Source organism: Vollenhovia emeryi, unplaced genomic scaffold (assembly GCF_000949405.1).
Source record: "Vollenhovia emeryi isolate VEMERY1.0 unplaced genomic scaffold, V.emery_V1.0 DF939180.1, whole genome shotgun sequence".
Lineage (NCBI taxonomy): Eukaryota > Metazoa > Arthropoda > Insecta > Hymenoptera > Formicidae > Vollenhovia > Vollenhovia emeryi.
In genome coordinates, this window is record NW_011967186.1 from 974,107 (window position 1) to 996,102 (window position 21,996).

At 41.8% G+C, this 21,996-nt stretch overlaps 6 protein-coding genes across 7 annotated transcripts in view; 4 read left to right on the plus strand and 2 right to left on the minus strand.

Annotated features, from left to right (window-relative positions):
• LOC105563190 overlaps positions 1-4,555 on the plus strand; it is a 6,128-nt gene extending 1,573 nt beyond the window's left edge. Inside the window, exons 2-7 of the mRNA XM_012014568.1 lie at positions 17-145; positions 220-399; positions 696-971; positions 1,088-1,522; positions 3,220-3,847; positions 4,205-4,555. Coding sequence (XP_011869958.1) covers positions 17-145; positions 220-399; positions 696-971; positions 1,088-1,522; positions 3,220-3,847; positions 4,205-4,347 — 1,791 coding nt within the window. The 3' untranslated portion in view covers positions 4,348-4,555. The remainder of the gene's footprint in view (positions 1-16; positions 146-219; positions 400-695; positions 972-1,087; positions 1,523-3,219; positions 3,848-4,204) is intronic.
• A 1,976-nt stretch (positions 4,556-6,531) lies between these two features.
• Positions 6,532-10,457, plus strand: LOC105563150 (exocyst complex component 8). 2 transcript variants are annotated; one of them, XM_012014511.1, is made up of 9 exons: positions 6,532-6,586; positions 6,645-6,802; positions 7,073-7,434; positions 7,728-8,030; positions 8,100-8,244; positions 8,445-8,957; positions 9,033-9,163; positions 9,301-9,714; positions 9,806-10,457. In XM_012014511.1, the coding sequence occupies exons 2-9, from the start codon at positions 6,745-6,747 to the stop codon at positions 10,010-10,012; spliced, it is 2,133 nt and encodes a 710-aa protein (XP_011869901.1). In that variant the 5' UTR covers positions 6,532-6,586; positions 6,645-6,744; the 3' UTR covers positions 10,013-10,457. The 2 variants fall into 2 exon arrangements, with proteins under 2 accessions (XP_011869901.1, XP_011869900.1); XM_012014510.1 differs by having other exon boundaries at positions 6,542-6,802.
• Positions 10,242-12,614, minus strand: LOC105563149 (sperm-associated antigen 7 homolog). Its single transcript, XM_012014509.1, has 6 exons — positions 12,527-12,614; positions 11,729-11,952; positions 11,543-11,610; positions 11,374-11,462; positions 10,965-11,302; positions 10,242-10,567 (listed from the first exon to the last, which is right to left on the minus strand). The coding sequence occupies exons 2-6, from the start codon at positions 11,805-11,807 to the stop codon at positions 10,443-10,445; spliced, it is 699 nt and encodes a 232-aa protein (XP_011869899.1). The 5' UTR covers positions 11,808-11,952; positions 12,527-12,614; the 3' UTR covers positions 10,242-10,442.
• On the plus strand, positions 12,528-13,130 carry LOC105563148. Its single transcript, XM_012014508.1, has 2 exons — positions 12,528-12,660; positions 12,883-13,130. The coding sequence occupies exons 1-2, from the start codon at positions 12,537-12,539 to the stop codon at positions 13,062-13,064; spliced, it is 306 nt and encodes a 101-aa protein (XP_011869898.1). The 5' UTR covers positions 12,528-12,536; the 3' UTR covers positions 13,065-13,130.
• Positions 13,131-17,203: 4,073 nt separating this feature from the next.
• On the plus strand, positions 17,204-18,652 carry LOC105563152 (trafficking protein particle complex subunit 5). The gene is made up of 3 exons (XM_012014513.1): positions 17,204-17,521; positions 17,591-17,900; positions 18,197-18,652. Exons 1-3 carry the CDS (start codon positions 17,355-17,357, stop codon positions 18,293-18,295), a joined length of 576 nt encoding a protein of 191 aa, XP_011869903.1. The 5' UTR covers positions 17,204-17,354; the 3' UTR covers positions 18,296-18,652.
• On the minus strand, positions 18,568-20,358 carry LOC105563151. The gene is made up of 3 exons (XM_012014512.1): positions 20,062-20,358; positions 19,595-19,738; positions 18,568-18,712 (listed from the first exon to the last, which is right to left on the minus strand). The coding sequence occupies exons 1-3, from the start codon at positions 20,341-20,343 to the stop codon at positions 18,644-18,646; spliced, it is 495 nt and encodes a 164-aa protein (XP_011869902.1). The 5' UTR covers positions 20,344-20,358; the 3' UTR covers positions 18,568-18,643.
• Positions 20,359-21,996: the final 1,638 nt, after the last annotated feature.

Consider the following 21,996-nt stretch of genomic DNA (forward strand, 5'->3'; position numbering starts at 1 on the left):
TTTTTCCTTATTGCAGGAACACATTGCGTCATGTAGCAGTATTGGAAAATTGGCAGATACAACTGTTGGATGTGTTAGGCCACGGATAGACCACGTTCAGCTTCCTGAAATAACCTTGTACAACTCAAGGGAGAATTGGGAAGAGGTATAGAAGATAGTGACGATTAACTAGTTTACATCAACACTTTACGTTGCATAATTTGTACGTTTTGTTCACAGGAACCAAAAGTCCCGTCTTACGATCCTATGGAGGTCTCGTCGAAGAAGCCGGTGATCCGATGCGTGTCTGGATTGACAAAGTCAGAAAAAAGGAAGTACAAGGAGAGCGAACGAGCTCGTATGGCAGCTCTCAGAGGATTTACAGTTCCTACCGTCACCCGAATTTACCCTAAAGACACAGTAAGATATATTTCACTCAAACCTTTTGAATGTGTACTTAAATAAATAGTGCCCTTGTTACACACAGCATAATTAATGCAGTTACATTTATATTTATTTCTTATAAAGTGAGAAGAGACGAGTGGGGTATCTATAGCTAGTTTCATGATAGCTTCTTTTTTCCACAGAGAAGAGAGTAAAGAGTTACTGCATAATTTAGTTCACATTAATCAAGGGTCTAGGAGTTTATAGGGAACATACAGACATTCTGTTTTAGTATGTACATCTATATGTAGAGATATATTCTATAATTTTAGACTGATGAAATGCCATTACGTCCTCCTCGTAATACTGCCGTATTATCCACGAAAATCTCACAAGGAGATTTCAAGATGTGTGCGCATATTGAAGATGATGATAACGATGACGATGACGATGATGATAATGATAATGAGGAGGAGGTGGAATATGAGGGGCCTAATGCAATTTCACATGCTAAGTTAGTTACCGATTCATTCCATCGAAAGTTATACGATGAATTAGCTCCTGAAGATGACGATATTACACAATTGGAAGAATCTCTACGTAGGGCGGTAATATATTGTGTTTTTTATACGCTAACATTTATAAACGCTTGAGCGTGCCTGTAAATGAGTAATAAAAATGTATTGTTCTTCTAACTTTTTTAATTGATAAATTGCATTTTCAGAAATTACCCTTAACAAATTATTTCCAGTGTGCTGATAAGAAAGATGAAAATTTTTCCAAGTTTAATCTGAGTCAACAAACAAACATGGAGAAACTTGAGCCAGATACAACTTCGAAACCGTTTAACATTGATAATAGAAAGGACGAAGGCTGTGTTGCGAGCACTTCGAGTGGGTCTGGTGAACGAGTAACCGATAAACTTCTGGCCTTGTTGAAGGAGGAACCAAGTGTTAAGAAGCCTACGGAGGAGCCGCTAAAGATTGACCAGATGATTAAAAATCCTGATGAGAAGGGACCAGCTTGGGAGCAGGTCTTGAGTAAAGTCAATGACCGATTGACTTACCTAACTGATGTTCAAAATGCTGCCGCCGAGGAGAGCGCACAAATACTCAAACAACTGGAGGAGCTTAAATTGTGCGGAGTTGCCCCGAGCAAATAATCATTTACGAATGTGACAATTATGCTGTATGTATAATTTTCATTAGGGTGGAAACTAAAAACCCTGCTTCAATATAATATGCAATTAAAACATGATACTCTAAATCATTAAGCGACGTTTATTGGCAAATATTCTCTCATTTGTTCATTTCTTAAAAAAATTATTGAGTTAATAAAAGTACTGAAAACCAAATTTCTCCCGAGAAGAGTTTGATATTCTTGTTCAATATATTCGTATTTCAGTGGTCACCTTTAATGAGCTAATTGCGGTATGATTATTTTTATATAAAAGTATGATTGCTTTTACATAAAGTATCACAAATATAAAAGAAGCGGAAAATTATATCTTTTCTTTTACGAATAAGTAGAATCTATGGGAAAAAAGATAATATGAAAAGTGTGTCTACTTTCGCGAAACATGTTGATTATATCTAGCAAATTTAGCAATTAAAGATCTGTTCCATGTCCTAGAGATGAAACTTACATAAGAAAGAAACGTACCTAACACAGATGTTCAAATCTACGTAGGATAAAAAATGCCGTTACTTCCTTCTATATTTTATTATTGGGTAAGAAGATTACGATGCCAAGCGAAGTTGTAACCTTCAATACGTTAACCTGTAATATTACAAGGATTTATCTGCACAAACATAGAAATACGTTTATATATGTTGTATAAGTGATCTGAATACTTGTTAGCCTGCGTAAACATCTATTCGTTCGTTTAGATAACCTTACTAACAAGCCTCAAAAAATTAATAAATATTGTATGTCCGTATGTACAAAATATTTAATCATTTTCGCATCATTATAGCCCACTTTTATAAATTAGTTTGAAACCTGAGTGAGAAAGACGAAGTGCATGTCGTGAGAAATATAAGCCACTGGGGGTCGATTCTGTATCTTGCAACATAGTGAAAATTGTAAAAGTGAGCGGCTGTTTCTTTCTAACCGTTCCCTTGGAAAAAGAAAGGTATTCGCCTTCGGTATTTTCACTATAGTGCCAAGTACAGAAGTGACCCCACGCCTGGTCGCTTCGTATTCCCGCGGTATTTCCAAGTCGATTTGACACGAGCATCGATATTGATCGATATCTCGGTCGAGTGTGCGCGACGGCTCTCGACTCTTTCGAGTATCCCGACCAACCTGCCAATCATTCGTTCCTCGAGTAGCGGAGTAGGAGCCAGTGGAGGTGTCAGATTGTCGCACTCGGCGGCATTTTCTTGATACAACTTTATATTAACGTAAAACTCCTTGCAAAATGGTAAGTCGACGAGTCCCGCTGCGGCTCAGAATTACGTTCATTCAGCTTTGATGTCATCCCCTTGGAGCATCCTCGGTACCATCGTTGCTCATAGGTTATGTGGGGAAGTGCACTGTCATCAAGACCATTTGTCATAATTAAAAGAAATGAACGGATCGTAATTGCAATTATCTCCGTTACGACGCGTATTTAATACACAAGATACAAAAATCAAGTCAACGTATTTAATTTGTAGTTTCAACACTCTTGGCAAAACGTAAAGGGAATGTGTACTTACGATTAGATGCCTCGTCATTTAGACGAGTCTTGTATACCGGTTTTATTTTATTTTCGCTCGTTCACGCTCCGCGACGGGGCAGAGATGGAAATTTTGACGATCCGATCAATGTCTTCCTAACGAGAATTCAGCCGCGTTCTGTTACGCTCTACAGGCACGTAGATACGACACACGTACCACAATCTTCTCGCCGGAGGGCAGACTCTACCAAGTGGAGTACGCTATGGAGGCTATAAGCCACGCCGGCACCTGCCTGGGCATACTAGCGAACGACGGCATTCTACTGGCGGCTGAGAAGCGCAACACCAACAAGCTGCTGGACGAGGTGTTCTTCTCCGAGAAGATCTACAAGCTGAACAACGACATAGTTTGCTCGGTGGCCGGCATCACGTCGGACGCGAATGTCCTGACGAACGAGCTGCGTCTCATCGCGCAGAGATACCTTCTTCAGTACGGCGAGGCGATACCCTGCGAGCAGCTCGTCTCGTGGCTGTGCGACGTCAAGCAGGCGTACACCCAGTACGGCGGGAAGAGACCCTTCGGCGTGTCCATCTTGTACATGGGCTGGGACAAATACTACGGCTATCAGTTGTATCAGTCGGACCCGAGCGGCAACTACGGCGGCTGGAAGGCGACGTGCATCGGGAACAATTCGGCAGCGGCGGTGTCGTCCCTCAAGCAGGAATATAAAGAGGGCGAGACCACCCTGAAAGACGCAATGGCGCTCGCTATCAAAGTGCTCACCAAAACGTTAGACATGAACAAGCTCTCGGCTGAAAAGGGTAAACTTTCGCTCGCGCCCTGAACCGGTGCGATCGATTCCAAACAAATCCAATAAGTAGAGGGTCAAAAAGTTTAGGAACAATAAAAGGCCAATGAGAGATTGAAGCGCACTTCCTTATTCGGTGTCGAATACGTTTAATGTTCTAAATTTACGTTTCGTATATATTTCGTAAACAAGAAACCACAATATAGAGAAAGAAAATTGGTTTGGAATATTAAACGTCTTTGGTAAGATTGCGCTTCAATCTCCGCGCACGCCTCGCCTTCCTTTTATCGATTCTAATACAATTGCACGCCTAGTTTTCGATATCGTAGCTCGTAACAAAGTTATTAACTTTCATGTTCTTGGCTTGCAGTGGAAATGGCGATACTGACGCGCGAAAATGGCAAAACCAAAACGAAGATACTGCCGGGGAGCGAAGTGAACGCCTTAATCGCGGAACACGACCGGCTAGAAGCGCTGGCGGAGCAGACGAAGAAAGAGAAGCAGAAGTCATAGATTTTTATATTAGATAAGAGGAAGAGTAATCCACTGTGCGGTGGTAAAGTTTACTGCATCAGAAATTGGTCTGCACGCAATTCGAGTGTTTATATTATATACTAAAAATTATTTCCTTGCCGCAGGAGTGAATCGTGACGTGAACGACAGCATTATCATCTTCATTGCAAGACAAAGGTTATAATAAGATTAAAAGTTTTTTCATAGATGCTACGTGTCGTGCTTCTTGCCCTTGCAGTTTCCCTTGGCCTCACCTCGACACCGCCAGCGCGATTAAAGTGAATTTGAATAATTATATTTAAAACACCAAATATAAAAGTTCACGACAATAACTGTGGACAATAACTCCACTCCAATAATTGTCGTGAACTTTTATATTTGGTGTTTTTTATTCACTGGCGATCCACCTTACTAATTTTTTGATTATATTTAAAGCTCAATTACTGCGTTTTGCACATTAATTACATACAATTCTATAATTCTGTCTTCTTTATACGATTTATGTCAGAGTTAAGCTAATGCCACGCTATACGCGACTTGTGAACAGTGGAGAAAAAATTCTTTGATTCGCTAGCCGAGCGGTTTTTTGAAACTAACATTGAAACTTGACTAATTGTAGACTTGTGATACAAGTCCTGTGAATAGGTAAAGGTTAAAAGTTGTCGAAGTTGACACGAACGAGACGACAACTAACAAATTACCAGGGTTGGGAAGTAACTCGTTACTTCTAACGAAGTTGCAGTTACTTTTTCTGGTAACTCTAACTTAACTTCGTTACTTTCTCCCCATCTGTAACATAACTGTAACATTATTTCAGTTCTATTTTCTGTATTAAAATACAGGTGCAATAGATGTCTGCAGCAAATTCATTTCTAATAAAACGTATAAATTCAGTATGCACGCATATACAGGGTGTTAATTAAAGACCTCCCACTAATGTACATAGCGTGAGCGCTTGACCGCTGTACTGACTAGTATTTCTAATTGCTTCATTTACTTACTTAGTTCACTTGTATTTGAAACCTAAATTTAGCAATTCTAAGCGTAGCTTTAATCTACGTTAAATTTTTTAGCCCACGTGTAATGCACATAAGAACCAACGTTACTCTCTTGAAGTATTAAATTTTAACCCTTTCTAATATTCTTTTCAATTTGTAATTTTTCTAACAGAATGCGCCGAAATAACTGTATCAGTAACAACGACCGAACGCTAGTGCGAACGATATTCGTGCTTGACCGGAGAAAGGCAACGTAAGCTCGACGTTCGTCTTGGAATTCTCGCCGGGCATCGGAATGGCCCGACCACGTGATAAAAATAAAATGCAACAAAAAGTACCTCGAAAAAATCGGATCCTTGGCGAGAGCGCGCGGACGGTCCTCGGGGATCGTTGGAAAATTGCGAAAAAAAGTGCAAAAGTTATGTGTCGGATCATATCAACCAGGCTGGCAATGCGGTCCCACTCCCGGGCGCGATCCCACTACTGCCCGCCACGGAGACTTTTGGCTGCTGGGTTTCCCCTCTGGCCCGGTTCGCCTCTCCTTAGCTAACCTGGTCACCCCGGACTCCTCCAGGGTGCCCATATTGATGGCGAGCTTAGTGCGGACGCCCAGTCAACGTGAGCCCCGCACCAACAGGTGCTCCCGACCTCAGATCCTCCAACACAACCAGCCTCCGAGTAGCCGGATTACAGGAGCCGCCACACTCCCAGCTGAAGGATGTGTTGCGACCCGTCGTTATAAGCTACCGGAGATTGATCGGCTCGACTTGAGAACGTCTTTCGCGAGCATCGTCTTCGCGGCCACAAAAATGCAAGATTGGTCCCTCGAGTTAATTAAAAGATATTAATCGGGGTAGAATTTTATGGATGAATATACAAAGTTGCATGCGCGGAAATGGCGACAGCACCATCTAGCGTAGCTCATCTCAAGTCGATCGCTTGACGACTCGATAAGTTCACCGTCCTTTTTATGGACACATTTTTATTGGCTTTTCTGCACGAAATAATACCAGGATAAATTGCGGACCGCGCAGCAGAGCATTTTCAGAGATATAAAACTCTGAATTAGTATATGAAGAACAATTGGATCTCAGCGAAGACGCGAATCGCTTTCGAACGTCGTGCCGCGCGCTGGTAAAGCCGCGCGATCGATAAGCGCGATGGGGATAACGAAGGGCCCGATACTATCGACCACCCCCGAACCGCTCTCGGCGGCGCACTGGGATACGCGAGCTAGCGAGGTTAGATCGGGGCGGAGGTGTAAACCGACGCGAAATCATGTTGATTTATTTGTGACAGGCGACGGCGAAGGGACTCGACGGGAACGTAAAATGACAGAGGCACGTAACTGTTGACGACAGCCGGAAACGCTCCACCCGCGGACAGCGAGCCTCTCGCGATGGCGGACAATAACCTGGCCAAGGTTTTCGCAGCCGAGGACTTTAACCCGGAGAAATGTGAGTCGCTGGGCACGCGTGTTACGTTGGGGATTGCGCGATTGTACGGTTCAAGGGATCGTTGCGGGATCGATCGTACTCGGTTTTCAATCGCGTGACACTTGTCACGAAATGTTGAGAGTCTACTAGTTGTACTGTCTAATCTGGCGCAATCGCACAAACGGCTCATTTACCAATTGATTATGAAATCGAGGACAGATATAGAGACATGCGGGAAACACTGAACATGAATTGTACGTGTTGTATGCGTTATAACGATTCTTCATGCAGTCGTGAAGGAGCTGAGCGCACAATGCGTCGGCGCGGACGAATTGAGGCAGCAGCGTGCCAAGATTCAGGAGCTAGCGAACAATACGTCCGCCCAGCTGAAGCGGAACGTCTACCAGAACTACATGCAGTTTATCGAGACCGCCAAGGAGATCTCGCACCTGGAGAGCGAGATGTACCAGCTGTCCCAGCTGCTGAGCGAGCAGCGCGCCTTGTTGAGCACTCTAGGCTCCACCAGAACGACGGGGGTTGTCTTCGAGGATCTGTCCGAGTCGCAGCAGGAGAACCCGGTTGACTCTGTGTCCAAGGAAGAGGAGCAGAAGCAGAAGCTTATTCAGCTGATTGAAAATGTGGAAGGCGCTCTGGTTGGTATTTGACAAGCGAGATTCTTGTAACAAGCTTGGTCCCCTGCGCCGAGTGCACACTAAATGCCAGTGTCCACGATGCTAGGACTTGGTCCAAGTTTTAGTTCCAAGAAATGTATAGCCAATCAACTTACTTTTATGTAATAACCGCAAGTCTAAACTAGAACTTGGACCCTTGAATATCGGAATTGACTGCGAACTAGTCTTGGTGCGCACTCAGTGCAAGCAACCGAATCTGTTACTAGTGAATATCGACAAAAGATTGTCATATGCTTTACCCTCTTCCTTCACAGAGCTTAGCGGAGACTCCGGGACGCGTGTGCTTGCACGAAGGTTCCTTGCTCGAGTTGGATCCGCTCGAGGGTACGCCGTTAAAGAGAATCCACGCGTACTTGTTCAACGACGTCCTGATGGTCGCGTCCTGGCTGGCGAACGGTGGCAGACGCGGCCCGCCTCGATACAAAATGCAGGCAGTTTATAATTTAGAAAGCCTGGCGATCGTCAACGTGAGGGATCACGGCACTGTGAAGCTGTCGTTCAAGCTGTTGGCCTTCTCCGACACGAGGGTGTTCCAGTGTGCCACAGCGACAAGTAAAGTTAGTGCGCTCGAAAGCAACTACCGTAAATCACGGCGGGGGTGTCATTTCAATCTACTTATCTTGCAGAAAGAGTGGCTAGACAAGTACGAGCAGGCGAAACGGGCAAAGCTGGCGGAGGAGAATTCGGTCGACACGCCGGACAACGACAAGCATCCGAAGGAGGACAAAGCAGCGCCGTCTCGCTCGATGTCTTTGGAATCGAATACCTTGGGTAAGGTAGAAAGATTCTTCGTTTCGCAATTCGTATCCTATCTTCATTTTTTTTTCTTTCTAAACTCAAGTAATCGATCAATTTTTATGTCCGGCTGAGAATTACAGTCGATTATCCTTACGACTATGACTCTGAGACTCGCATTGCAGACCCCGCATTATTCTTCGAGCGTTTTTTAAACTCGTTGAAATTCTCACTAGGAATGGACGACGACGACGACTCGGAGTACTACGAACCGCCGCCGGAGTGGGTGCTGGAAGTAGCCGAGGATCTGGACTCTTGCATAGCGCAACGTCACTTCGAGGAAGCTTACGGTTTATTGGAGAAGGCGAAGATTTATTTGAAGGATGCCGAATCAACGCCGCTACTGACGGAGATCCAGACGAAGGTGAACGAGAGAGGCCGCTCGCTGGTTAACGTGCTGACCAAGGAGCTCGAGTCGAGCGCGGAAGCAAAGTCGCTGCAGGGTGGCGGTTTGAGGAGCGCGCGACGCGCGGTCAAGCTCCTGATACAGCTGAATAGGAGCGCACAAGCGTGCCACTTGTATCTGCGAATGTGCAGCGCAGTATTGAAGGCGCGGCTGAAGAGAATTAAGCGGGACGGCATGACCGTGGCTTACGTGAAGCAGCTCAGCGCGATCGCCTTCAGCAATATGGTGGAGATAGCGAGAGAATTCCTCAAGACCTTCCCTAAGTCTACAAACTGCACTTCCGGTAATTTAGCAGTCGCAGACAAGAAGAGTACTACGAATGGTGGAAATTAATCTAACTTGCTCGTTGTCGTTTAAGGCTTGGTTGTATGGTGCAGCCAGGAGGTGAAGCACTTGACGTCACACCTTTCTCAGCAACTGTTTGTGCCGCAGGTTACGCTAAGCACACTGGTGGAGTGCATCGTCGCTGTTCGAAGTCATTGCGATCAAGTGTGTACACGTATAATCTTAACAATAGTCGCACAACTTCACAGAAGTAGATTTGTTTAGTTTAAAAGTATCGCAACCAGTCTGTCCATCGCTGCACATGCAAATTTTTCTACACAAGCTTGTAACTCGATTTTCAGTTGACCCAACTTGGCATGGACTTTCGTTACCAGTTAGATGGACAACTTAGATCTCCGTTAGCCAAAGCCATTCAGGTCGCGGGAGAAAACTGTCTTGATACGGTGAAACGTTTCGTAGCGGAGGATACTTGGCGGCCAACTAATCTGGAAACTAGTCAGAATCTCCAGAAGTTGTTAACCGAGCTTGACGACCTCGGTATCGGTATACCATCGTTACAGACGAACGACTGTTGGATACCGTTGACGTACAATACACTAACTTTCTCAAAGATATACGTCAGTTTATTAGAAGACTGCCTTAGCGTAGCCACACCCGAGCTTATATCGACGATAGACGGCGTGCTCGTGTCCGTGATGCGGGTCGAAGTTCAACACTTCATCGTCTCGCTTACGGATCCGAAATTGAAGCAAGAGGTAAGCACGAGTGTCTCTCCGCTATATCAGACTACTGTATATTACATTGGAATAAATTCTAATTTTACACGAGTTCATTTCTTTCCTTTAGCGAAAATTAGTACAAAGTAACGCAGCCTACGTGCGCGACGTTATTATTGCCCGAGGCCTGGAATTGTACAAATCCACGACGAACCAGAAGTTCACGAAGCTGCTCGCTCTGAAAGAACAGATCGTATTCGAGTCCCCATCGCCTACGAAACCGAGGCCGGCTCCGAGAACTTCAGTCCCTAAATACTCCACCACGGAATATCTCTAGATGGAAAGAGATGCCGAACCGTTTAATTTATAGCCAGAGAAAATTATTCGCAGGAACAAATGCTTACGTGTATGTATAGGTATATGCACACGCGAGAGAGACGATGTATTATATTGTATATAGAAGATTCTCTTGAGTAATAAATACACGTTATCATAGCGAGACGATATAGAAGTGATTCGTTGCACTTCTATATGCAGGTAAATATTAATCGTAATGCCATCGTAGAACCGTTGTAATATCTCGTAGATTATTTAACAAAACAAGAGAAATTTGACAAATCACAGACTACCGCGCGGTTTCTCTAATGGTGCGTATAATGCAGTAATTTGTAATAATGTTGTAACATATCTAATATGTTGAATTATTTACACGTTTAATTGGACATATATATAATTTATGTATGCCTATGATTATTTATATAATAGCACTATTTTGTACTGTTGTCGCTGCAATTACTGGCTTCGTTATTCATTTCCAGCTTCCTCTTCTTGGCGCGTATATCGGCCAGAGTCTGTTCTATACTCCTTTGATCCTTCTTGTTTTCACTAGGAACTGCAAAAATTTTAAGTGACAATTCCACTATACATGTATAGAATAAGTCGCTCAATTGTGTAACAAAAAGTTTCACAATCTTTGCTGCAAACATGAGTATTGCTTCTTTGTTACTCGTGCACTGTAAGCACTTAAAAATAACGTGCGTACTATAATTAATTTAGGACAATTCATAATTTTAATATACCTCTGGTAAATATTACTTTAGTGCTACTTTAGAATCTAATACAAGGAATAACTTGTGTTTGTGGTAAACGTTGGATTTGTAATGCTTGTTTCTACCACTGCGGATTAACTTTAATCTCGACTTATAAATTCGTATCTTTTTCTAATTTTTAAACCTGTAAAAAGATCTAAAGTGAGGTAAACCGAGATTAAAGTCTACGCTTATACCCACCACATCCGTAACTGCTGTTGGCTTCTGTTTTCCTTGCTGCCTCCAAAGCAGCTTCCTTGCCGATCAAGTGCTGATACTTGTCCTTGTAGTAGCTGTTGGGCACGAAATTCTCCTTTCGCTTCCTAGACTTTGCATACTCCGTCTCCTCCTTGGCCTGCCTTTCTCTCTCCTCCTTCATTCTTCTGGCAACTTCCTCGTTCCACTCTTCGCCCTTGCGCAGCGTGGCCAACTGATCCTCCGAAGGCGCGTGTTCCCTCTTGAAGAGCATGATGTATCGATCGACGCCTTCCTCGCCGAAGGAATACGCCAGGACATTCGCCACTTCAGCCGCGTCGTGACTGAACGGGGATTGTTGTATTATACAAGGATATTCCACGAGTATAACGTTTTCAAAAAGCAATATGCTTACATGATGCTTCTGTATATCTGGTCCATGGGAAGAAACTTGTATTCCTTCGCGTTGTCATCCTGCAAAAACTTGTTGATCTTCTCTTCGACCTGCGTACGGAAGGTAAATAACGCGTTAGACGATCTGATCGGACGAAAGATACAAAGGTGCAACTTGTAAACCGCTTCACCTTCTGCCGGAACAGCTTCAACTTTTCCGCCTCGGCTCTCTGACACTTCTGAAGTTCCTCCTGCTGTTCTACATAATCGAAATGAGTTTGCATGAGCCAACGTGATTTCTCAAACCGCGTCCGGTCGTCTTTTCTTTTTCTTTCTTTTCTATAGCGAGCATTTTTAGGTTGGGAGGTTCAACTAACTTTTCATGAGGGCCTTCTGCTTCTCGTTTACTGACGGCGGCTTGTCCATGGATTTCAGGATGGACCCTAACAAATCCATGATCTCGGCGGGTCGTTCGGCCTCTCTCACCGCCAAGTTAAGAGAAAATCGCGGAAAATCGTCCCACGACGCTCACTCGCAACGCTCGGCTGATCGTCAAGCGCGAATCTACTCTTTGCAGCTGCACCACGTTACCCTTTCTGCACTTGAAATAAACGCAAAAATACTTCAAATATCTTTTGTTTTACATTTTCTATGTTTTTTTCGACGACATGCGTGTATACATGTCACCAATGTATAATATTCTGTAATTTTCTAAATGTGATACAAAAACACGCTTATTTTCTCATAACCATTCACGTTTCTTCAAAACTATCGAAAGTTCTAAAGTATCGCGTTCTTAGACCCGGTTTCACCAACGTTGTTTAATTTCAAGCTCAGTTTAACTTGTTCCGTGTCTATTTCCAACTGTTACTTTAGAACGAGATAAACATGAATTAAATTAAAAGATCGAAGTCAAACGACGTCAGTGAAACCAGACCTTAGAATTTCAAATTTAAATATCTCGATGCAAAAGTGCCAATTTACAAAAAGTATCAGGAGAACATGATCGGCACTATCTAAATTTCCAAGACTCTTTCAAAATTATATGCACTTTAACATCGACACCGCGTACAATAAATGCAACTGAGCCAACGGTTAATCGTGACACAAATGTAAAAAGGAATCGTTCACATTTAATTTCTCGTAATTAAATCTCACATGAAATGTGTACTTACGTTTCGTGGCATGATTGACGAAACCTCGTGGGACGATCGAGACTTCGTGGCACTTTGTATAAAGCCCGCGGCAGACGATTTCAGGTTGGTATTCAGTAAATTACTAGAAATCCTGAGTGCTGAGTGGTGCAACCCTGGTGAAAATAAAAATTGGAGCGTAAATCAAATGTAAGGGGAGAGTGACAGAAGCGTAAACGAGATGTGTAGGAAGCGTAATTTGGAACAGCGAAGCGTAAAAGAAGCGTTCCAAGTTTCTTTTACGCTTCGCTGTTCCAAATTACGCTTCCTACACATCTCGTTTACGCTTCTGTCACTCTCCCCTTACGTTCGATTTACGCTCCAATTTTTATTTTCACCAGGGAATGATAGTAATTTATTAGATTGCAAGCAATCAAGCGGGAAAAATAGCATCGTCTGCAGCGGGTTTAACACTCGTCTCACATATGAATCGCGCAAGATATCTTGGCTAACGAGCACAGATAGCAAATCGCGAGGATTCGGCGATCACGCAATGATATCGATCACCAATTATTCGTAAAGAGCGATCGCGATTTCTTCCCGCACTTGTCGCGAACGCGTATCACGAAACAATAAGGGCGACGTCCCATGGAGCGAAATACGCGGAAGCGGAATCAGCGGATCGCCAATCACAAGACCGTTTCGACGGAATTTTTGAAAGGGCTCTATCAGAATAATCTTGCGATTGGCGACCCGCTGATTCCGCTTCCGCGTATTCCGCTCCATGGGACGCCACCCTAATACGATATGCGGAACGGCGCGGGCATAACCGACTCGTTCAATTGTCGCCGCGTAACTGATCCCGTGTATACGGGCGTGGCCTTTGTTTCGAGTAAACAACTCGGTCGCCGAGCCCCGATTCCAAGAAATGACGTAGCGGCATTGCTCGAGCGGCGTAAACAACTCGGCCGCCGAGCTCGTGTTTTTACCTTCATTCCAAAGAGTGACGTAGCTCGGCAAAAACCTTGACCTCGGCCGAAGACAGTTTAGTGTGCCGAATTCTTCGGCGCGAGTCGGTCGAGCATGGCGTGTGCTCCGCGTATCTTCGCGTCGCTCGTAACGCGATTATTTCCTACGAGAATCGCGATCGCCTCGTACGAGAGATATTAACGTTTATCTATCTATCGCGTTTAAGTAATCATCGCGATCCGCAGTCATATAGCGTTGATTAATTTCTACGGTGATTTGTCGAGACGAATATCGCGCGTAGTTTGAAGTTTGAAGAGACAATGCGATCGGAAGTGCAGTGTAATACGCGAATCGTCGGGTAAAATTATAACGAAACGTTAGAATGTGTCGCTCGCTTGCCAAGAAAGCATCTCTAACAATTATATACGAACAAAAGTGCGCGTATAACAAAGTGTTTCGTCGCGTTCGGGAGTGCCGTTTGAATTATCGAATTAAAGACTTTTCAAAGCCCACTTGAGGAACAAGTATTCATCGAGTGTCCGTTCCTGTCGATGGCCACACTTCTGAGATTTGACAGCTTATCGGGTATAATACTCGTCGACTCGAAGTGGAGGCGAAATTGACGGAACAGAATACCTTCAACTGGGCTTAAACGGGAGTGTAAAATCGCGCGAACGAGCTTTGTGTTTTCGCGAGTGTGCCCAGAGGACTATCTGAGAGGAGGAGGAGGCCAGGAGAGGCATCGGGCGCCAGCGGAGCAACTTTACGGTAAGTTTTTGTTATTCAGTGTAAAATTACTATTTTTCCAGCTCACTTTCGAGTCGTTTTATTTCCTAATTCTATAATTTTGAAATAATAATTAGTGAACGCGAAATAATTTAAAGTTTTATAAAAGTTTCTTCTTGTAAACATCTTTTGCGGATTAATCATTAAAATATCCAATCGAATAAAGCATTTAATAAGCATAAGTCTTGCTCATATTTTATAATATTAAATTCCTTGAACACTTTATAATAAATTCTATATTTTTCTGTTACAGAATCAACTTAGCCGACTCCGCTGCTGCGCGTCGGGTGGTAAGTCAAAAACTTTTTTATTAAGGCAACGTATCATACATCTCGTAGATCGTAGATTGTAGAGCGTAGTTTGTAGATTAGTATATCTCGTAAATACGTTGCCTCAAAATGGATAGAGTACAATTTCATTTCATATTTATTATTATATATTTTATCTGTCGAAAGCCCTGGTGAAAATAAAAATTGGAGCGTAAATCGAACGTAAGGGGAGAGTGACACAAGCGTAAACGAAATGTGTAGGAAGCGTAATTTGGAACAGCGAAGCATAAAAGAAACTTCGAACTCTCTAAAATTTGTGGAGTGAAAATACTGCCATGGAGTGAAATGTTTACTCCATTGGAGTTAAAATTCACTCTGTTGGAGGAAATATTCACGCCAATAGGGTGAACATTTCACTCCATGGCAGCATTTTCACTCCACAAATTTTAGAGAGAACGCTTCTTTTACGCTTCGCTGTTTCAAATTATGCTTCCTACACATTTCGTTTACGCTTCTGTCTCTCACCTCTTACATTCGATTTACGCTCCAAATTCTATTTTCACCAGGGAGGGAGTAATCGTAATTTTTACTGTGGAGGGTCAAGTGTTGCAGCGCATCACATATTTTCACTTGTAGCCTATCCATTTTGCATTAACAAATTTATGTGTAAAGTAAAACATGACGTGAGACTCTAATATTTTATCGAGAACGCTGAAACTTTGTATTATACAAATAACAATAACAATTATATTTACACGTTATATGAGATTATTGATTAACTAGAATATTCAATTGTCGGTCTATCTATCGTACGGAAAGTTTCTTTTTTCTGAGTCTCGCGTCATTTATTCTGTATGTGTCTCTCGCGATACACTTTCAAGATGCGTCTCGCATGAATACATGCATAGTTACACGCATCTTCGTATTTTCGCGGTCGGTCTTCGCGAACAGTCTTTCAGCAAATTTTCAACAAGTTATTAATTGTTTAATTTCATATTAACAATTTTAATTTATCGCGAAATGTAATAGAAATAAATATAACGCGAAGTAAATTTTTTTCCTATATACATACGTATATACTTGAATTTCAAATTTGGAGATTGAGTCACGAAGAGACAGTCATTATCGATTCTTGATTAAATAACGGAAGTAAAAATATATTTGATTAGTTTTGTGCAGCAGATTTTTTAAATTAATTTTCTTCTTTAATTAACTTCTCGTGGCCGTGCATTTCGATACGATCGACGCTCGCATATAGTTCGAACCGTACGAAATATCTGTCGGTGATAAACCGACTATGGAAGGAGTTTTCTTCCTTCCTGATCTCTGGTCGAAATGACCAGACTGTACGGCCAGGAGCAACGAAAGGTATGTCCAATCTGGCCCTACGAAGGGATACGCCGAGTTAGTGGTCAATATTGGCCACTTTGATGTATTATGTGAATAAGGTGTTGTACGATATATCTTGATTTCTTCTTATGTGCAAAAATTCGGGTGGGTTATATTCTTTCCTTCTTTACTTATTCTAGCATATGTGCAAGATTAAAAAGACTCCTATTAAATCGCGCGCGTATAACTCCAAACCTCTTATAAATCGCGTCGCGGTTTTAACGAAAGACTTGCAGGTTTATTAACAAAAAGTTAAAACGCGGGTAGGTAGGAAAATGAATAAGACTAGGTATACAGCCGAATACGGATAGGTAGGGATTCGGGTAGGCAGGGACAGGGGGACATTACTGCATAATTAAAAAGATAGATAAAATTATAACTGTAGTGTATTATTATTTAATATAATTGTATTTGTAATTGGATGCATATAATAAGATGTAAGTTGTTGTACGTTTGTTCAGTTTTTAAATTTACTTAAAATTTTTGTAGAATTGATTTACTTTTAAGAGACTTAATAAATACATTCGGGATATTTTGTATCCCAAACATGCAATATGTAGATATTTTACATTGCAAGAATTTTATGTTATTGTATGCATACCAAATATTTCATATTGTATCGTCGAGAGAAATATTGTATAGATATTATATTTTTAATTTTATATTGTAATTATTTCTTTTATAATATTGTATACATTGTGAAGGAAATTGCAAGAAAAATAAAATAAATAATGAAATTGTAAAAATTCACATTGGGAAGAAAAGAGGACCGCCGATCCAAATCGGCGGGGGTGGTGGAGGGCATATTTTTGTAATGCACTTTCAATGTACACAATACCGTGCAATTATTCTATATTTTATTATTTAGAATAATAAATAAGCATTTATTCTATATTCGATATTACAGTAATTTTATTTGGCAATCTTGCAATATATACATTTTCAAAGCTGTACTTGAGATAATATTATTCCAGGACATATACGCTGTTAAAAAAAGAGTACATCATTACTTTTGTTCCATTAAAACATTTTAAGTTCATAAATTACGATTCATTTGTTTCAATTGAAAAGTTTAACATATTACAATTTTTTACAACTGCGTACATTATAAGGAATAAAATTATCTAAAGATTAAGTATATCATTTTTTTCGACATTGTCTTTATTACTGTTTCAAATTTCGCGATCCAGTAGGCCGCACCAATATGGCGCTTACTGTTCCCCCCCTTACGTCTGCTTAGACAGGCCGTGGGGAAATTGCTCCCACCAGTTATTCTTTCTTCCATGCACATGAATATCTAGATACGACATTTCTAAAGGCCTGTGTCCATGATGCTAGATAAGAATATTATACGTCAATGGGTGTGCGCACGAGAACGCCTTGACAGCATGGTGTACACATTTCATCGGCGAATATACTGAAATTGAAAATTACGTGATACATTTAATTGTACAAACATGTCGAGCATCACGATATCAGCCATAAGACCGCGTACCAGTATCCTCGACAAATCCCTGAGCAAGGGTAAGGGCGAGGTTAGCTTGAGCTGCTTTGCCCTCTTGTTTTCCGAGCTGGTGCAATATTGTCAGAACAGAGTCTACACCGTTCCGGAGCTGCAGAACAAGTAAGAGACGCAAGTTACGTTTGATCGTTCACCGGGAGATCATCCGTCTTTATTTTTACCGCTTGCTAGATTGGCAGAGATCGGAGCGGAAGTCGGGCACAGGATAACAGATCTGCTGGTCATGCGAGAGAAGGGCGGCAAGCGCGAGATAAAGCTGCTCAACGTGCTGCTGTTCGTCAAGAGCACGGTGTGGAAGTCCCTGTTCGGTCGAGAGGCCGACAAGCTCGAGCACGCCAACGACGACGAGCGCACTTATTACATTATCGAGAAGGAGTCCCTGGTGAACAAATTTGTGTCGGTGCCCAAAGACAAGGGGAGCCTCAACTGCGCGTCCTTCGTCGCCGGCATCGTCGAGGCGGTCCTTTGCGACTGTGGCTTTGTAAGCGGCTTTGATTGCCGGTTCCTCAAGATAATCTGTCGATCGACTATTAAGCTCGTACTTTTAGGCTTGTTTTCTGTCGCTGCACTGGTAAACCAGTGGAGTAAACTAGAATATAAAAAAAATATATACTTGCCTTGCTCCAATTTATTGCGCTATTTCACCAGTGCAGCGATAAAAAACGAGCCTTTTGTAAAGGCCTGTGTCGACGACGCTAAAACTTGAACCAAGTTCTAGTTCGTCGTGGACACTGGCCTCAAGAGCAAGTTTATTAAAGTATTTTAAATGCGTTGCAGCCCGCTAAGGTAACGGCACACTGGCACAAAGGGACCACGTACATGGTTAAATTCGACGACGCCGTTGTCGCACGCGACAAGCAACTGGAGGATCGGTAATAGAAGGTGAATAAAAGTGTTACTGCGCTCTTTCCGTAAAGAGAAAACATGTAACACCTGTACGCAGAGTTTAATTGATTTTTGTGATAAATTCATCAATTTATTATCGTGTTGAACTCATATTTATATGTATTTTGTATTTATCGCTCTTGATTGAACTTTCATGGCAACACACAGCTCGTTTTTCTTTGCCAATCTTATTTCTTCTGATGACATAGAGTAAGTTTAACATAAATATATATATATATGTATATATACACACATACGCATTGTTTGTTATAATAGTTTATTTCGCTGTACAATCTAGTTATACAGATACAACTGCCTGTATCCTATTAAAATAACTGTCTAACAGAATCTATGTGTTCTGACTTCGTAAGGGATTTGCCCGGTGCGATACATGTGTTCCCTCTTTTCCTGCGAAAACAAGGGCAGATAATACACATTACATTATTAATATTTTGTCTTACATAGCTAGGATTGTGTGCGGTGATGGACAGAATGATTGCGACACCCTTTTTAGGCGGATTGCAGAAAACGATCCGTAAACGCTTGAGACTGCGTTAGTTGTAGACATAAGGCAAGGCAGAGAAAAACGTAAGCCGTGAAAGGCTGTTGTATGCGACGTCTGCGACTAAGGACAGTATTCGTAGTCAAATCTTATATTCAAGACTGTGATACTCTGTAGTCAATGAAATGTTCCTTACACCATCTTTAGGGCCTGAGCGGAATGGCTGTCTTGTACTCTTCAGACAATGTTTTATGTTTTAAATCTTTGCCTTAAAGTAACGCACAATAACTGTCTTGTAACTCAAGAACACAAGACAGCCATTCTGCTCGGGCCTTTAGATGAGTTCAAGACGGCTTCGAATATAAGATCCGACTATAAACATCGGCGTAAGACAGTCTTGAGCGTTTACGGGTCGTTCTCTGCCATCAGCCTTAGTGAGTTTAGAAACGCGCGTTTAGATTCACGTTCCAAAACATTTTCTCTGAGGAAAATTTTACTTGAGAAATAGATCGAAAACGCTCAAAGTGGTTTTGGAATGGCCGTCGAGTAAAATATTTCGCGAAGATTTTGGAACGTAGTCTTAAACAAAAAAGTGTTGCAACCATTTTACCCTTTATGGGTGCTTTCCATGCAACGTACACAGGCGACACTGTATAACACAGTGAGGCGTTTTATCTTTGTTACTTGTCATTGTTAAACAAGGATGAAACAATTGTCTGTATTACACCGTGTCGGTCAGTGTTTCTTCCTGGAAAGCACCGTTTGTTTCTTAAATATGTCCGGCTTACTCTTCTATGTTTTAATCCCAATCCAGTCAGGAAAATGGCACCCAGGACGAAACCAAATCGCGTGATGTATCCTATTGCTGTAGGCACGAAGTACATTTCCACCGCTGTTTTCGCAGAGGCGTATCTGTATATTCCTGTGTCAAACTGTAATCATAGGGTGAATAATCGCGTGACAATTTACCAAAATTAACTTGCATTGTCTAATCATTGCTTATTGTTTTTTTTAATCAACAAGGTACGTTCGCAGAGTTCCTGCTGTTGCCACGTTAAATGAACTTGTCCCTTACAGTACTTCAAGCACGAATTGCGTGCAATTGATCGAAGCAAAAGTCGCATGTACATTTATGTATTTATAAACTCGATTCGGTTTCTATAGTTATTGACGTTATGTCGTGCGAGAAGCGGATATTTCCGGACCTACGGGTCGTTACATATAGGTTAAGTTAAATGTCCGCACGTATACGTACGAGGAGGCTCTTGGTCGGATGTCCGGAGTCCCTCAAGTACATTTCGCGCAGTTGCTTGCGTTTCGCGTCTCTCCACAACGCGACTTCGCGCTGTTCTGGCGTGACATCGTACACCTTCCCTGACATGATCCCTCGAGTTCCGTAACGTTTCCTCTCGATTCCTCCTCGTCCTCGGTCCTCGCCGCACTTTGCTCCCCTCTGCCTTATCCCGCGAGCAAGCGCGCGATTTCTCGTACCGACCGTGAGCAATTCAACTTTTGAAACTGCAGATTTTATGTTCATTGCTACCAAACAAATTAACTTCGACCCTGGCCAAAATTATTCCGTAATATTTGATGAAACGAATGTTCTCTAGATTAAAGTAAAACTCTCATCATGTGCAACAAAATGAAGCTAACAGAATTATTAGCGGCAATGTGACAATATTTGCATTTATCTCGATTCGCCGGAAGCTTAATCGAAAACTGTTATGTCTGATCATCGTATCATATTTTTATTCGTGTCTCATTTCGTTGTAGTATCTCCTGAGCTTATTATGTCTCGCAACAAAATGTATCCTGGTTTCGTATTTCTTTTAATTATTATGTATACGTATATAAAAAGTTCCTCGCATAATCATCTTGGATCAATCATTTTAGCTGAAGAATATATTCTTATAATTTATTATTTGCATAGATAGACTCGGTTATCATTATTCAATTCTTGTGTTGATTCTTAATCATATGTATAAGTAATTGATTTAGCTCAAGAAAAAAATAATAAAAATAACAAAACAACAAACGATTGGGATGAAAATTCAACATTTAGTATATTCATTTAGTTAGATACATTATACGGTGAAATACGATAAAATAGAAAATATCTCGTATGAAATACTTGTCACGTATTTTAATACTTTTGGTATACAGAATAGCTAAAAAAATAGAATACCACTTGAAAAATTTTATACAGTTATTTAACGATCACACTAGAAGATTATAATAACATTATTTTGACAATTTTTCGGACAGATTATTGCCGTGGCGAATGCGATATATCCAGTTAGTTATTCATTTCATTAAAAAATGTATATTCTCTTTCTCCATACAGTGTAACAAAACAATGAACGATATTGATAAAACACGATCGGTTGCATCATCCGACTCGTCGCTGGAAAAGAAACGAAAGGCGAGTGATAGGAAGTGAGTCGGGACGGCAGCTTTGATCGCGGGCGCGTTATCGTTTCCGCTTTTGAGAACAGTGCGTCTTCGCAGCTTCCCTCGCGGCAGACGATTAAGAATCTGGGTTACTCGATATCGGGGAGACACATGACTCGCGGTCACGACGTCACGACGTGCAGCAGAGATCTCGCGCGAGTACATACTGCGTGTACACGCGCCGATTGCTTCATCGTTCATCGACATCACCGATGTCGATTGGAACAACGCGGTTGTCCGAAGGGTTGACCGGTCCGCTCCCAGCATCGCGGTCCCAGCAGCGTGTTTCGCGAAGCGAAAAAAACGTCATATACGAGTTGTAAAGGGACGCGAGGCAGATGCCCGATTACCGGGCCTCGTGAAAGAGGATGGAATCAGCTGATGCAACCTCTGAGTATTAAAACAGAAAACAGCCCAACCGCTCGGTATCTCGTAACGGAACTTGGGGTTGCGAATCTGGTGAAAATTTTTCTAAGAATTTTTCATATAATTTTCCAGATTTTTTATACAAATTGGCACACTTTTGAAAAGTGCCTTGACGGGTGAATTCGGAAATATTCTGAGATCTTTAAGATTTCTCATTCTATAATTCCAGATTGTCTTATTAAGATTTGAGGAAGTTTAAAAAATTTTTTCAGAAGTTATAGAATAAGAACTTTGTAGAAATAGAATATTTCTGAATATTAAAAAATTCTAAAGAAGTGAACTTTCTCGGTATTTCTGAAAAGTGTACCGACTC